Raw genomic sequence first — 17755 nt, forward strand, 5'->3', positions numbered from 1 at the left:
CTTTCCACACAGAGAAATGGCAGTTTCTGAGTTTAAAATTATTAACATGAGCTGCTTCTGTATTATTTGAACAATAACACATTAAATATAACTGCATTTGTGACGCCGGGATGTTTCCTTTTAAAGAGCTCCGGCTCCTCTTATTCCGAAACGAGACTGCTTCTGAATTTACTTTTTTTTTTTTTTTTTTTATTATAATTCCCTAATACTTTGGGATCTACATAAAATGAAGCTGTGAAAGTTTAGAGCGCATCTGGACTGTGATTTGTGTAATTCCTCTCATCCGTCAGGCGTGAACGTGCTGCTCTATTGGATCATTACAGTTTAATGTGATTTCATGATACATTAAATGAGATCAAACGACTATTCGACAATGAACAATAAATCGTCATTTTTTTATTTTCGATGTTGTCGATAATGTCGACTAATCATTTCAGCCCTAATGCAAATGATAATATGCTTTTAAACTAACCTGCTTTGGTTGCTTGAATTAATCTGTGTGTCTGTCTTTCAGGTGCTTTATTAAGTTTGATGTGTTTCCTCCTTTCGTCAGAAAATTGCGAAAGCACCATTTACAAATAAGTTTTTGCCGATCTATGATGTTTCCCTATTCATCAGCCTCAAATACAAAGAATTTCCAAACCTGGCTTGTCGCCATCTTTTGCTTGTTGTGAGCGTTCAAAAGTTCCCAACTCTGCATGGGTACCGTGTAGACTCAGTACTCTGGTACCTTCAGAAATTCTGGTGTCGTATACATTTTTTGGTTTCAGTACCGACTTGGTACCGGTATTTTTGACAACACTAGTTGGGATGGTTAGTTTTTGACACTAATTGTCTAAAGACTTGACATCATATAGTTTGTTAATATTAAACATGTGGAGTGGTTTAAAAGTGAGTTTTAATGACTTCAACTTAAGTGTATGTAAATGTGTGACTTCAACTGTAATTTGATAACATAGCTTTTGAAATAATTACAATATGCTGTGTTTTGGTAGCTGGTCCTCAGCAAGGGATGCTGGTATGCTGGTGTCCCTAAAGAATGTTCCTGAAATTCCAGAGGCTTTGTAAATGTGGACTTTGTTCCAATGGCAGATACAGATTTTTTTTTCCCTGTCACCACTTTTATTGGAGCAATAAAGTGTTATCAGGAGTGGTGAACGCCTTTATTTAATTCAGCAAGTTGCACATGCTATACATGTTCACCTGCTTAGAAAAGCACAGGTCACTGACTAAACAGCATAATCACGCTCTAAAATCTCTGAATGATTTCGCCTGTTAAACTCTGTGATTTCTATCATAAATCTGGCATCATGGCTGTTGAAAGAAAAACAAAAACCACACAGGACCAGGCGTCGATCTTAAGATGAAGATGTTGAGGTTTTTATTCCAGTTTCACAGTAACAAAGTACATGAATCACTTCGGAGTCCGAACTGAGAAATGGACATTGTAAACTCAAACCTTTTAACCAGTTTGTGAATATTAGGCAGGTGATTTTAATGTTGTGGCTGATCGGCGTATCTGTCGCCCATTATAAAGCATAAAATTATGTCATTTGTTAACATAGCTTTTGAATAAACAAGCATATGCTGTCTTTTAATAGCTGGTCCTCAGCAAGGGATGCTGGTATGCTGATGTCCCTACCCGGCTACTTAGTTAACTTTACCGACATGCCTTCCTCTGTCAACTATCTTCATCAAAAAGACCATGCTGGGTTGACACGATTTGTTTTTGCCTGTAAAGAACATGGTTGGTCCACCAGCATATCCCAGATTGGACCAGCATGAAAATTCATTTTCAGCAAGATAAAAGAGCAAAAAGAAAGAGTTCTTGAAAACACTAATTCCAGGTACATGCACCCACTATTTTTAACTGGAAATGTAATTTATGTTCAGGTTTAGGTGTACTTTAGTTTGGATGTAAACATCAGAGAGGGAATATTATATTTTATGGTGATTCTATGTGGTCCTAACCTTAAGTGACCATTCTTATAAAAAACAAGTGGAGCACTAGATCACGTAGCAGCACAACAGGCTTTTGTACTGTGTCTTAGATTTTTTTTGTGTGTGTGTTGTTTGACTGTGCATTCCTGAAATAGATATTTTGTTTATGCACAGTTAAATACAATAGCACTATTACTTTATGGCCAAAAGCTTGTGGACACCCAAAACACCACACTCATACTGTCTGTTCTTGATGCACATTTCATTTTAAAAACCATTGGTCCTGACTTTGCTGCTTTAAGGGCTTACACATTCAGCTAGATGTTTTTTTAGACACATGAGAATCAGTAAGGGCCTGTATTGCAGTTGACAGTTAAATTCACCTGAAAGATGTCCAATGGGATTCAAGTCTGGGATTTGAGGTGGCCTGTCAAGTTTTTCCAAAGCAATCTCAGTAAATCATTCCTTTATGAAACTCGCTTTGTGCAAATTGTATTGTCATGCTGCAACACACACAAAAAAAAAATCTAATGAGATTGCATGGCTCTATTATGCTTTATTTTATGCACCTGTTAGTAATAGGTGTATAGCTATAATAGCCAAACCTGTTAATCAGAACAGATCGTCTCCTTTTGGCCTTGTGTCTGTTTTACTAAGTCAGCCTTCCTGTCAAGCTGATGTTGCAGACTTGCAAAGCAGGACAGACTCTCTCACTGGACAGAGTGCTTTTTTCTGGGTGTGTGGATTGGAGTATGGGTGCATGTTTGTCAGTGTTTGAGTGAACATGTGTATGCAGAGCTTTTGTACAGAGCTGCTGGAAGCCAGGCTGATGGAATTGTGCTCTCACTTTCTAGCTCTTTCACTGGTGAACACAGAGATCCAAAACATGCCCACTATTCTTTTATTGTACTTTTCCCAGGCAGCGAGTGATTAACACGCACCTCTTCTCCCCTACAGGCACCAGGAGAGAACCAGGAGACTAAATAATGTAAGTATGTAAGTATGTAATGTAACTAAATATGTGAATTGTTTGTGTGAAATCATTTCTATTACCTAGTTTGCTTATTTAAAAGGAGGAGTCTTGCTTCGTTCCTGTGGTGTCAAATAAAATGCCATTTTACCTCTCCCATATTGTGGCTTGTGGTTGTTTGTTTATCTCATAAAGCAGTTCTTTGGCAGTATCATCTCAATGTAGCAAATATGATCACATTTCTAAAGGCTTCATCTAAAAAAACAAAAATGTAAAAACACTGAATACAATATGTAATGGCTTAAAATGGGCCCAGAGTAAGATAAAGTCAGGGGACCCAGAATTCCTCGGCACAGCCCTGACTGTTCTAATGCAATTATGTTGATTTTTGTCAAAGGTTTTGATCACCATATATTGGTTGGGCAGAAAGGCACACGCTGATCCGTTTTATAATGGACCTTACCTAAAACTAAAATCTTTTGAAGGATTGCTTGGCACAGCACTATATAAGGTAGGATGTGTGAAGACTTTGTACAGTATTGTGCTTTAGTCTTTCACTTTACTCTTAGGTGGTATATTGAATTACTTCATGGTGTGTTTTGTAGACTTTGCTTTGCTGCTGAAGAGCTGTTGTAAATCTTAGTTTATACTCTGTGACCTGTTCATGTCTATCCCTTCTATTATATTATTATTTAAACTTTATAGTTACATTTGTTGAGTAAAACTTCCATTTTATATGTCTAGTTCATCCAAAAATGAACATTCTGAAAACTCACCCTCATGTTGTTCCCAACCCATTTGACTGCTTGTTAGCCTTTGTAGTCGCCAATCACTTTCATTGTATGGAAAAAAAGATGCTATGAAAGTGAATGGTGACTGTCATTCTGCTTAACATCTGCCAGTCATGTAGTTTTGGAACAACATTGGGGTGAGGAAATGATGACAGAATATTCATTTTTGGGTAAACTAACTGCATAGGTTTTTGCGCATCTCAATTATTGTAGTCAGAATCAACAGTGCCCACCCTTATGTTATGTACACACCCATTACAACACATGAGTGAAAAGATTTCTGTGTACTTGTTTGGCTTCACTGGCATGACTCAATAGTAAAGACAGCAGATTATCATATCGTTTCTTCACACGTGTGTGTGTGTGTGTGTGTGTGTGTGTGTGTGTGTGTGTGTGTGTGTGTGTGTGTGTGTGTCTTATTTGTGTGGTGGGGGCAGGTTTGGGTGGCTTACTAGGAAATTTTTTAGGTTACAAACTGGTAATTACAAGGGTATTGTGCTACAAATGTGGTTTATGACGACATTTCTAGTGTCCCCCTAATTCAAGTGGCTTAACTTACTAAATTATGTTTTGTTTTGTTTTTTATTTAAAAATGCAGAAAGTTTTTTCTGAGGATTAGGTTTAGGGGATAGAATGTATAGTTGTTACAGTATAAAAATCATTGTCTATAGAGTCTCCTCATATGGATAGCTACACCTGTGTGTGTGTGTGTGTGTGTGTGTGTGTGTGTGTGTGTGTGTGTGTGTGTGTGTGTGTGGCCTGTTTCCCTCACACTAACCCCCTTGTGCTCGACAGACACTAGAGAACTGCACATCACTGCAGGGAAGTGTGCGAAACAGCTCTTGTCGAGATAGCTGGTACTTGGAGAAAGAAGAGCTCTTCCCATTACAGGCCAGACACAGGAGAGAAGACTCCCTAGACAGTCTCGACTCACTAGACTCCATAACTCAAAGCACATCCTCAGACGCTACGCTCAAAGGCAGCAGCGAGGGTAAGGCTCTTAGCTTGAGTAAAACTCTTCAATTAAATATCTTAAAGGGATATTTCGCCCATCATTTACTTCCTCAATTACTTTAACCTCATGTCATATGACATTGGAATACAAAAAGAGATGTTAAGAAGAATGTTAGGGACTGACAGACTCAGCCACCGTTCACATTCATTGTATGTAAAAAAGAAAAAAGAGCAGCATTTATCCCTCTAGAGTTTCATCTCTAGTGTTCCATGAAAAAAAGACAGTGATACGGGTTTGGAGTGTCATGAGGGTGAGGAAATGACAACTGAATATTTATTTATGGGTGATCTATCCCTTTAAGCCTCTTTTGTATGTTCTGACTTGACTTCGAGTAGTTGGAGATGATGTGGAGACAAACACTTATTTATTTTTATATAACACTTTACTTTGAATTATGTCAGTGGTATCTGACAAGTACCAAGTTTAAAAACCTGAACACAGAAAATAAGAATGCATGTGTTCTTGCTTCAGCTGAAGTGTAGTGTATCAATGAACTGTTGCTGCTCAAAAAAAATGTTGGGTGCCCCCTAGTGGTACTTGACTAATACTGTTTACATCTCTAAAAGCAAAATAAATAAGGCTTCTGATAACCCTCAACTTGTCATAAGCTATGTTTTGCCGTCTTTGTGATGGTCAGCAGATACTGTTTTGATGGAAAGTGCAAAATTCCCTCAGTTCATACACTTCCACATGGTTCTGTTTTATTGACATTAGCATTTTTCAAGTCAGTCATGGTCACTGGGGCTCAATTTTAGCTTGTGAGGATGGTGCTAATGTAATTAGCCTTCTTCTGGTCTCTCCTTGTTCACCCCAGTGAGAAATCGTTTTGTATTCACCACTGACTTGCCAATGAGTCACTCTCCATTCCCACTGTCATGTTTACTACAGAGAAGTGTGCGTGCGTGCATGCATGTGCCTACATTATGGGAACAACCAACGATCCCCACTAGGAACACGGCTTAATAAACTAACTAAATAATGTCTTAAAGGGATAGTCACTCTAAAATGGAAACTCACCCTCATGATAGGGAGAATGTTTGGGAATGACAGCCTCAGTCACCATTCACTTACATTGTATGGATAAAAGTGAACGCTGTCAGTATATAAACTCACTCCTGGCTATCTGTGTTGTGTTTCACCAGGTTGTGGAAGTGACCCTGAAGCAGAGCTGAGCTTCATGATGTCGGAGAATAAAGAATACCGCCGCTCGTTGGTCTTAACTCCCAAGGCTACCGCTACGTTCAACCAGTTCCTGCCCTCCAAAGATAAGCAGACAGGCTATGTCCCAGCACCTTTGCGCAAGAAACGTGCAGACCGAAATGACGACAACAGACGAAGCTGGGGAAGTCCTCTGTACACAGATGAGGATGGCACTTTTACTAGGTAATGCAAGTCTGTGTATTGAAATGCAGTTTAGAGATTCTAGGGTTTTTATTGTTCTAAGGATCTCATTGGGTGATTCATCTACTCTAGTGTCCAAGATGACCACCTGATCAAACATGTACAATGAGTCTCATTCACTAATAATTGTGTGGATTTTGTGTACTTATATGCAAGGGAAAAGTTCTCACAAAACATTTCCAGGTGCTTACGCACATGAATTTGTTCTTACCCATGTTTTACAGTGTAAGAGAAACTTAACCTTCTGTATGTTTGTCTTTCTCTATTTTCTCTACATTTCTCGATGGGAACTTATTTATAATTACATTTCTCCCAGTTGGTGAAATTGTGTTTAAGAACACAAATTACTTTAATGTATGGATGCAATAGTCAATTTAGTGGTTGACTTTGTTGGCCCATGACATTTTAAACTACACCATTTGATGCATTTGAAAGTAAAGAAATAGTATCATTTTAAATTTACAATGAAGAAGCGATGTTTGGAAAGCTAGGCTATAATATGGTTGGTTTATCGCTCATTAACTTTTTATCAAGAGTTCAATCAGGCATGCAAGATATCAACACTCAGCATACAAATCTCAACAATGGTGACAATTAACAAACATGTTGGATGATCATTGGGATTCTACAACACAGCACTGCTAAATTACAGTAATTTATTGGTCCTGTTTGCTATAGTCACAATTTACAGTTGTCTTTCAATTGTAATAATTTGTAGAAATACTATTGTAAAATATACTGTGAAAGTAATGCAACTAATAGCCAGGAATTTACTGTAAACTTACACTACAAAATGTTCTAGTGAAGACCAGCATGAATTTCCATGCTGGTCCAAGCTGGTTAGTGTCGGTCTAGCTGGTGGACCATCATAGCTGAACTGTTCATCAGCACAAAGTGCTGGTAGACCAGTGTGGCCTTTCTAATGAAGCTAGTTGATCAAGGGATGCTTGCTGGTTAAGCTAGTTAAGATTCCTTATAGGGACACCAGCATACCAACACCCCATGTTGGGAACCAGCATCCAAAACATGCATATGATGAGGTTTTCATTTGTTGGCATGTTGTGGTATCTAAAAAAAGTTAACAATGTTTGAATGCCAGTGCTTGTTTTTTCCCACTGTTTTGCCGTTGTGCTTTTGTGACTACCACTGGTGGTCCATTGCAGTCATAAGATGACAAGTTCAGACCTCTCCTCTAATACCGAGATGAAATCCCAGACTTCTATACCAGCTGCCCACCTGTCTCTGGCTTATGAGTACGAGAGCAGCGATTCAGATGCAGATCGTCCAGACCCCGATGTGGTTCTAGATGACCTTGCTAGCCGTAGATTTCACAGCTCCTCTCCTTTCCCACCAACCAACTTTGCCTTACCCATGAACCCGATGGAGGCAGCTGCTCTCCCACGGAGCACCTGGTCACAGGTGGCTGTCACGAACATGCCCTTGCAGACAATGACCCACCACAGGTCAGGAAATGGCATCATTGACACGCTTCTATTTGGCATGTTGTCAGTGCTAACGTCAGGTCTTATTCAGCCAACTCTAATTGGTTTGGATTTTCAGTTGCTGTGGTGTCATTGTTTTGCTTCATTTTCACATTATACCGTGGACTTTTCTGTTTGATTTTCAATTGGTTTGCGTGATGGTTTGATGTGCATTGTTCCTTGGTATTATGTAACAAAAATGGCTGTCTTTTGAGCAGCAGCAGTCAGTCACAGCCTATTCAGAGGATTTATAAGAGGCCTGTGTCCACTGGTGTCTGCATTGACGATGACTCAGACGAAGAGGATGATGAGTTTGGCAATGCTGACCCTGTTCAAGATGACCTTTATGCCCGTAAAGTAGGCCTGATACCTCAACCCTCTGCCACGGTGCCTTATGATACATTTCTGCCCAAATTCTGGACACCTGAGGAGGATGCACATGTAAAGAAGATCAAACTGGGATCCCAGCACCGCCCTTGGTATAGGAAGATCCAGGGTTTCAGGTCTGTCTGGTACTGAGGCAAAAAAAATCATATTTTGAACATAAAAACAAGCTGTGTTTTATGTACACAGGGTTCACATGGACATTGAAAACCTAAGAAATCAGGGAAAAGTCTTGGAAATTTCAATAATTATTATACATCTTTTTTGAATCCGTTCTTTTCAACTAATCGTGTCGGTTTGCAAATTGGTCAGAATAATTCATTAGCACATCTATCAAATATCAAATCTCAGATGACTGGAAATGTCATGGCAATTCGTTGGTCAAAAAGTGTGGGAACCCTGTATACATTTAAATCAAGGAAACCTTTTTTCTTGAGACATGCATGATAAAACAGTCCATCAGCTGCTCAGATATTAGTTTCTAATTCACTATACAAAAAATAAAAAAATAAACATTTTAATTTTAATGCTAAGGCTTACCTCTCTCTTTCTCTCTCACTCTTCGTTCTGGTGATGGTTGCTAACATTTCTTCCCTGTATCTGTCTGTGCTCTTTTACCTCACATTTTCCAGCCACAAGAAGTCAGGTTCATCCTCAGAAGACTCAGACGGTGACGTCAGCCCCTGGCTCTCTGTACCCTCTTTCTCTCGCACTCAGTCTGAACCCCCTCACACTCATGCACCTGAAGGCCCCACCCACTCCAGCCTCACTTTCACTGCCAGGTCCTTATCACAGCCCCATATGCAGTAGGACTGGACTCAATACCCCAGATCAGCTTCTCCTCATGTTCTAATAAAAGTATCAACTAATGCTTACTAACATGTAGTGTTTTTTTGTTCCAAATAATCATATTGAAAAAAATGTATCTCATCACTCAAGTACATTTGTATTCAAATGGAAAACATGAGAAGGCCCATACTGTCAGTATATTATACATTTTTACACAATTCAGCCAAGTATTAAAATACTTTATTATTTTGTGGTCACGTTAAGTGCTCACACTGCAGCTTTTCCAAAATCCAGAGCAAATTATGTTTACATGATGCTGCTATTACTTCTAGTATTTGGACAGTCAAGTCCCATTAAAAACCATTGCATTAGATAACAATACATCAAAGCATTTTGCATTTATTTTAAAGGAAGATAGCACAAACGCATAACAAATCGTTGGAATGTCATCCATCCATTAAAAATGACCTTGATACTAGTTATTTCAAATATATAAAAAAATGCCTCAAAGTTAGTTGTGACAAAAGGTCTATAGCAGCATTTGTTTGCAGATTCCCATTGGGTTGATGAATTTGTTATAGAATGCAACCCTGCAAAAACAAACATATTCTTGCTCAGTATTTTTGTCTTGTTTTCCAGTAAAAAATATCTTAACATCCTTGAAACAAGATGCATTTACTTTGGAAAAATTGCAAAAGATTATAAATCTTGTTTTCAGTGAAGTTTAATAAAAAATATATTTATTTATTTGCCATGGGAGTAAGAAAAATAATACTGTTTCTCCTGAGAATTAATTTTATTTTTCATACTCCACTGGCAAATCGTTTTTCCTTTTTCCTCTAATGCAATTTTGATCAAGTATATGTCTCTTGTTTTAAGGATGTTGATTGATATATATATATATAAAAAAAGTAAGACTATTATTATTATTTTGCAGTGAATGACATACAGAAACTTGAGTGTCTGAACACCATCTTTTATAACATTTCACATGGTTAGTTGCATTCTCCTGCCATGCACTGCTCTTGTAAACCTGCTTACACATTTGTTTACTTGCATTCTCCTACTGTCCTCTTGCATGTTCTGAAACCTATCTTTATACTTTTCTCCTTTCATTCACCTGCAGTTCTAAAACACAACCCCCCATGGTTGCTCAGTGGAGTGCTGGGTTGCACTCTAACTTCACTAAGTTATGGCCCCCTAATTTTTGGCCCAGGGCGGATCCCACCTCTGGCCCCAAACTCATTAAATGTGAAAAGCGTCCACTCCTTGGGCGTGAACACCCTAACGACCCATACAACGTTTCTGCAGATATCCTGCCTGACTTGGAAAATGATGATATGTTTACAAGGCGTACAAACACCTTCCACTCCAGCGATGACCTGGCCAAGTTGAAGTACGGTAAATTCATGTCCCCTCGTCGCAGATCAGATGCTGATGTTAATGTGGTAATGCAGCCCCATCATGATGCTGAACCTGTTTACCCTGACTTAGAAAAAGATGATGTGGTTTTTCGAAGGGTTCTGCAGCAAACCATTCAACGCCCTCTTTCTGGGGCCCCTGATAACTATCACCCTGTGCCCATTCCAGAGCCATGGACTTTGCCACCAAAACTGCAGGCCAAGCTTCTGTGTGCCCCGTATGAAACTAGGCAGAGGGACCCCAAGCCAATGAATATACAGGAAGCAGAAGAGCACCTGAAAGCAGATGACATGCTTCTTAGAAAGCTAAGAGCATTAAATACGCAAGGAACAGCAAACCTTTCTGGTGCAAGACACAGTTTAGCTGTTACTCAAGGAGGTCCCAGTGTTCCATTTCCTTGTAATGAGGAAGACATGCAGAAATGGCAAGCCATCAGAGAGGCCAGCCGTCTGAGATACAGGAAGAGGCTGTTGGTGGAGAGGTTAGGTTTTTGAGCTTGCAGAATGCCTGTGTCTGCTTGTCATCGTGGTCTCGGAGGCAGTGTACTTTTCTCATTCTCATGTTAACTGATCTTTGAAGTGGCAAATGTTTGCTTGAGTCTGACATTGGTTTGCCTTTGATTGCATGAGATGTGCCACTTGATAAATTATTGTATCAGATAGATGTTTGGTTTTCTCAGTGTTTTATTCTGAATGTTTTGGACCAGCTTAAAAATTGCCACTCATTTGTAATTAATGTGTACACCAAGTGTTAATGTCAAATAGTTCTAAGCATTGTAATTTGACAGGGTGAAAGATTTATGCAATGTTTTTTTTTTTTTGGTCAATTATACATATTTTGAATTCTTAAAGCTCTACAATAACAAAATAAGTTGATTTGAATTTTTCATTTATTTAACTATTGACAATTTATTAAGGATGCATAAGCCTCCATTTTAACAGCAATGCCAAATAATGTGTCTTTTCCATACACTTACATCTGATTTGTTTTTGTTTTTTTCCTGTGGAGAGGCTTATCAACTTGTATAATGCATTTTGTGTGTGGTTAATAAAAAAAAAAAGACTGAAAGTTTTGGTAATGAATGCATGTAAGAAACCGCATCAAGTGCACATTCTAGTTCAGTGGTTTGAGAGGCTTCTCACTGACTTTATAAGGTGAAAGTGTATCCAGCTAAGCTTTGTTGGAATGTTAAAACCTGAGTAATGTCTATAAATAATCCAGTCAGACACATTTGCTCTTTATGAGGTAGCTTGCAGTTCAAATTCCCCACCGCCTTGTGATCCTGTGAAAGCTGGAACTTACACTTACATGGAAACACTCGAACACACCTAGCCTTCGATTCCCAAGCAAAACTTCATTTGATGAGAGTCCATGTAATGCTACACCATTTAAATGAGTAACCACACTGAGATTGGTGGGAAATTATACAAGTTTTCTATGATGGCATTTTGCTTTCCACTGTTCATAAATAAAGTCATTGGTGACAGCCAATGTTATGTTAACAAATGTTAAATGTCACCCAGGTGCATGGTTGTGTAACCTGCTTTCAAATTAAAGCCCTAAAGTCTGAAGATGATTGTCCAAACTTAATTCAAGATACTTTCTCTGAAGAAATCTTACATGTTTGCTTCTCAAGTAAATGTATCTTGTTTTAAGGATTTTTAGATATTTTTACTAGAAAAAAGACAAATAAAATACTGCTTAGGTGTTTGTGTGTGTGTGTGTGTGTGTGTGTGTGTGTGTGTGTGTGTGTGTGTGCGCAGGTGGGTGGGTGTGTGTGCCCGTGCAGGTTGCACTCTTGAAAGTGGGCATGTGTGTTACTTTGTTGGTCAATAAACAAAAGTCTCAATCATCACACTGATATATGACTGTTTTGTATGGTTCTCTTTGGTTCCTAGACTGCAACTGAACAGTTCTGGTAGTGATGGGTGAGTTGTGGCTTGTGTAAGAATGGCCTTTGTTGTGTTCTGCTCTCCCCTACATTATGCAATAACACCCACAATGTTTTACTCACCATGGTCTACTGTGCAACTCTTTTCACTACAAAACAGTGGAGACCACACACACTACTACCTAGTTTAATCAAAACCTCTACTAAATGTTCTGTTCTAGAAAGATCTAGAACATGAGAACCACTAGTGTTTCTGTAATGCGAAGATATTGTGCTCTCACAATGTGGAAGCGATGAGTCACATGAGTGGAAGTTATTGAATACTCATGAATAAGTTAACCCATTAATATGTTAAATTTCAATATGTGACTGCTTTCACCCATAACAACTCATTTTGGCATGAAGTATATTCGGGACATGCCTGCTGTTTTACTAACCCTAAATAATTTGTCATTTCTGTTATTTATGTGTGCTTAACATGACCTGTAACACTTTCTACCCTTTTAAAAAGCTGAATTGCTGAAATGCATTAAACCTGTCCTTTATCCTAACGCATGCAAGTTTTTCCTCGTGGAATTTATTTGTTGTTCTTAATCTGACTTTTATTTGTTTTTTAAAAATCTGTTCTCAGGAGCAAATCAGTGAGTGATATTACAGAGGATCAGATTAACTTGAAATTGAGCGACTTGAGCAAGGAAGTCCGCTTTGAAGAGTTGCAGAAGTTTCAGAATAAGTTGAAGGAGAGTGAGGACAAGTGGCAGGATGTGAGTATCGGATCACATTGTTTTGATATTGATGATGTTTGTGCTTTGTGTGGCCTTAAAAGAAATAAGACGTGATTTCCCCAGTGTCAGTGGATGGACCTCTTTTAATAATACAAATAATTATAACTAGGGCTGTCGATTTAACACGTTAATTCAGTGCGATTAATTTTACAAAAAATAACGCGTTAAAAAAATTAACACAATTAATCGCATGCCCCCGGTCCATAATAAGGACGATTCCTGAGAAATGCAAGCTTGTAGTACCACCTGTTTACTCCAGAGGGCAGTAAGTGAAATTTCAGCTGTATGAGTAATGCGCAGTTTACACAGTGAAGAAAACACTTCAGCAGAACAACACAAACATGCATTACGTTCTTTTGATCAAAACACTTGATGAAGTTCAAATCCGAACTAGGGGATCTCAAGATGTGTTTAAAGATTGAGTATTAAACTATATTTAACTTGACACACTGACATAAACATTTTATGTTTATGACGCAACACACCCGAGACGTCTGACACAGGTGTAAATTGACGGGTCCTTAAACAAGCCCTCATAGTAAATCTCGAATGGATTGACAAATTCACTTGTGAAATGGATTACAGTAATACAGAACTGTGTGACAATGATTGACTTATGATCAATAATATGGTAATAAACAATACATTGTATTCTAAAGCCACTTTTTGTATTGTCTTATTAATGATGAACTCTTCTGCTACAAGAATGCAATGCATTGTAATTATGTGAATATTTTAAATTTTATTTATATATATATATCATTTTTAAATATTTAAAGATAGCTATGTATAATTATATATTGATATAAATATGTATAATCATTATATATTGAATTATTGTTATATGATGGGCTTTCTCAGCAAATATTTGTATATGCGATTAATTAATCGGGACACCATGTAATTAATTTGATTAAAAATTGTAATCGATTGACAGCCCTAATTATAACAATAATAATCAACTTTATTTTAGAGCAGCTTTCATATAAAAAGTTAAAAAAAATTATTATATAAATAAAGTTATAATAATGTTATATTAAAATAAGAAGTTATAATAAAAGTAATAATGTAATTGGATGAAGTTGTAATAATGTTAAAATAAAATCTAAATGTAAAAATGACAAACTTCAAGTTTATTATTAAATGGATAGTTCCAAATTCTGATTGGATGAGCCACATTAGAGGCCATTGTAAATAAACCCGCTATAAACACACATCTGTCTCACAGAAAGGCTACAGTATCTCAGATAACCGCTCTGTACAATTGTAAAGTAGAATAGAATCTCGGAATGCACGACACGTCAAACCTTGAGGCGAATGGGCTACAAAAGCATAAGACCATGTCGGGCACTTTATTAGGATCACAGTGTTCCTAATTAAGTTCTCAGTGAGTGTATGTTGCTTAGCAACTGCAGGCTCCTAAAGTAAGAATAATTAATTATTAATTGGTGGAAAAAGTTTTATTGTGATTTATTTTTTATAATAAATGTATAAGTTGAACATTGGTGTTTATTATATTGCTGTTGCTGCTGTTTTATAACAGCAATAAGCCACTTGTGTCCATGCGTAACAGTGATTTTTAAAATCAGTGGCTAATTGCTTAATTGTCTGATTTGAAAGCCTGAAAGACTGAAAAGTTTTTTTTGTTTTTTAATGTGAAAGAAAATGACCAAAGGTTCCAAAAGTTTGTACCACGAAGGACTCCATTTCCAGCCACACAACTATGTCAATAATTAATAGTTTCTAACTGTTCTATGATATGTAGTGAGTGTGGAAGTAGTTGGACTGAGATTCTGTAGAGCATTTAGGTCACATACGGGCCCCGAATTCACAAGGGAAAGGAGACGGGTGGAGCCAAAGACACAAAATAGGACACCAGTAAAATCTAGTCCTCCCTCACTCCTCAATCTGTCCTCCTGTCTCTCTACCCTTCCCCTTCACTGTCACCCTACCATTAGTGTTTATGAATAAGCACCTGTGCTCCAGTTATGGAGGCTGAGCGTCTTTCTCCTTACCCCTGCAGGATCTTACAAAGTGGAAGAACAAGCGCAGGAGTGTGAATTATGATATTGTAAAGAAGAGAGAGGAGAGAGAGCAGATTGAGCAGATCACTTCAAGCAGTGGCCCCAGGAAATCAAAAACCTTCAAGGAGATGCAGGATAAGAGGTGAACATCCATTCCGTCACAGCAATTTATTTGATTTTGATGAAGTGTGTGACATGTTATGTTTCTCCTGATCAATAATCTGCAAGCTATAAGGAGGGATTGCATTTCAACTTTAGCCTTTAACCTTTGCAAGAAACCAGTACATTTTATTTTATAATGTTTTATTGATTTGGATAAATATGACTAAAATATTTTAGAAGCTGTAGATTTCACTGTTGCTATTTTTTGTTATTCTGTTGCATCCGTAACACTATATGGTGTTAGAATAGAGTGAAGTCTGTGCTACTTTCTCTGATGGGTCCTCGGCTCAGTGTAATCTAATCGCGTCTCTTGTCCTGCCCTTTTAATCCTGCCCCTTTCAGAGAGAACCGAGAGCAAGGCAGCTACAATAACAGCTTTAACACAAGCGGTGATGATGTCTTTGAAAAACCTGTACCGAAAATCAGAACTCTGCTACCACGTAGCCACACCATTGACGTCACTTACGCCCCTATGGACAAACCTTCAGTACCCTCTGTGCCATCTCTGAAGGAAGAGGAGCCTGTCGCTGGCACCCTGGCATCAGACCAAACCGATTTTTCTGCAAAACGTGATCGCTCCAGCCCAGAGATACCTCCTTATATGGCAAACAACATTCAGAAGATATCCAAACAGCCCCAAGCCTTCTAGATGATCCGGTTCCAGCTGTCTCCAACAGAAACACCAGCCTGATCAAGCCCACCAGTGTCAGTAAACCAAACAACACCAGCAGCACCATTCTGAACGGATCTCAACAGTTGGATTTGATTAACAGCACTAAGCCAGTTGAGAACTCCAGTGGCCCCATTAGTTCTTTGTATAAGCCCAATTCAATGGAGACAAAGCAGCCTTGGCTGGATCAAGTTTCTGCCTCTGTCCCCAGGAGCTACCAGAGATCAGATAGCGCAAGGCTCACCTCTGTAGTCACGCCCAGACCATTCGGCACACAGTCCAACCGAATCACCTCCCTTCCCAGACCATTCACGGTGAGTGGCCCTGTTTGGTCTCAAACATCTTGACAAGTTCAAATTAAATTGTGTCTTTTTTAATTTTTTATTAATAAGGTTGAAACATGATGCTACATGTTACAGTGTGAGGTGAATTTACTTTCAAGTACTTATCTATTTATAGCTCATATGAATTCTAAAGAAAACTAATGGAGTTAAACCATTACTGAACCAATACGGAAGTCTGATGTTTTGAGAAAGTGTATCATGTGATCTATCCTCTGTTTGAGCTTATTAGTTTTTAACCCAGACTTATCCCATGGTAAATCAGCAGTCATGATCTCTTCTGCATTGTACAAACAATGGGGACTTTGTAACTTTACAGAAAGTAAAGAATACATTAAGTATTTAATATCAGATATGCAATGAGTTGTTGAAAAATGAATTTAATTAATTGTGTCTGCTCTTATTTCTCTCATAAGCGCATGAATGGAGAGACTAACAGCCTTAAGAAAACTACGGTTCCCTACCGCTATGCTCAGTATGTGACGAAGGATGAAGAGCTCTCTCAGGGCAGCCATGTACACAGCAGTAATGAAGAAGAAGAGGAGGAGGAGAAAGTGCGATCAGCATTACAAACCTCTTCTCCTGTCCCTCCAGTCAATAGGGTGTTCCCCCTGCCCAAAGCTCCATCCCCAATCAGCCCTCCGAATGAGGTAAGACAGGTTATAACTGATAAGGAGGGATTTCATCTCAACCACCGCTTTTACACACAAATGAAAATGATTTCACTATTTACTCTCACCAAACTCGCATGCCTTTTTCCATCAGACACAAAAGAAGATTAAATAGAACATTCATGCAGCTCGTTTTCATACAACAACAGTTCATAGTGATCATGGACTGTTAAGCTACATAATGGAATAAAAAGTACTATGAAAGTAGTCCCATACAACTTATTCCAAGTCTTCTGAAGCCATACAATTGCTTTGTGTGAGGAACAGTCCCAAATTTAAGTCATTATTCATTAATTAATCGTTACTCATCAATTATTAATCAAATCAAATACTTCATAAAAATCAGTATGTCATTATGCAGTTCTCAAATGAAATATGGCACCTATTGTGCAGGTTTGATGCCACAAAACTAATGATGTTTGGTGTGCAACCTTGCAAGGAACACAGCCATGGCACCCACAGCCAATCAATCAATTAATCATAACTCATTTTCATAATTTCTCTAGAGAATTTATCTTATTCCTACATTGCAAAATGTTTTCATGTTTCTATGTCATGATCTTAGGCACACAGAGAAGGTCTCATGCTTCTTGTACTGCCCTGAATGTGTCTTGCAGGTGAGCTACAGTGACATGAGAATCAGCCTGAACCAGAAACCAAACAGCAGCCGAGACTTCGGCTTACAGACTGACTGGGACTCTACAGGAGTCCGTGTCAAATCTGTAGTGCCAGGTAAAAGAAATAGTTTTAAATTCCATTAAAACAATCAAGGTGATTTTTCTCAAACATGCATCTCTCAAAGGATGCCTATAATATGTGTCAGCATGTAGTTGAGGCATGGTTGTGTCAGTGGAATTTTTCTATATAAATATCAAGATAAGATTGAAGGTTACGGTTAAAATGAAGGTCCTGTGACTGGTCATCGATTCTTTTTTTTTATGGTCCTGTGTTGTGAAAAATGCACTTTTAGAAGAGAAAATATTAATAAAAGCTGCATGCATAATAATGATAAAAGAA

At 38.2% G+C, this 17755-nt stretch overlaps 1 protein-coding gene across 1 annotated transcript in view; it reads left to right on the forward strand.

Moving 5' to 3' along the window:
- The window catches only part of lmo7a (LIM domain 7a), a 66738-nt gene that overhangs the window by 33303 nt on the left and 15680 nt on the right, over positions 1-17755 (forward strand). The window contains 15 exon segments of the mRNA XM_052141737.1: positions 2899-2929; positions 3309-3422; positions 4498-4693; positions 5860-6100; positions 7282-7581; positions 7818-8102; positions 8616-8765; positions 9899-10675; positions 12093-12122; positions 12717-12849; positions 14894-15036; positions 15399-15682; positions 15685-16040; positions 16484-16717; positions 17356-17470. Of these exon segments, the coding sequence (XP_051997697.1) occupies positions 2899-2929; positions 3309-3422; positions 4498-4693; positions 5860-6100; positions 7282-7581; positions 7818-8102; positions 8616-8765; positions 9899-10675; positions 12093-12122; positions 12717-12849; positions 14894-15036; positions 15399-15682; positions 15685-16040; positions 16484-16717; positions 17356-17470 (3389 nt within the window).

The sequence above is a fragment of the Xyrauchen texanus genome, chromosome 14 (assembly GCF_025860055.1).
Source record: "Xyrauchen texanus isolate HMW12.3.18 chromosome 14, RBS_HiC_50CHRs, whole genome shotgun sequence".
In the NCBI taxonomy this organism is placed as follows: Eukaryota; Metazoa; Chordata; class Actinopteri; order Cypriniformes; family Catostomidae; genus Xyrauchen; species Xyrauchen texanus.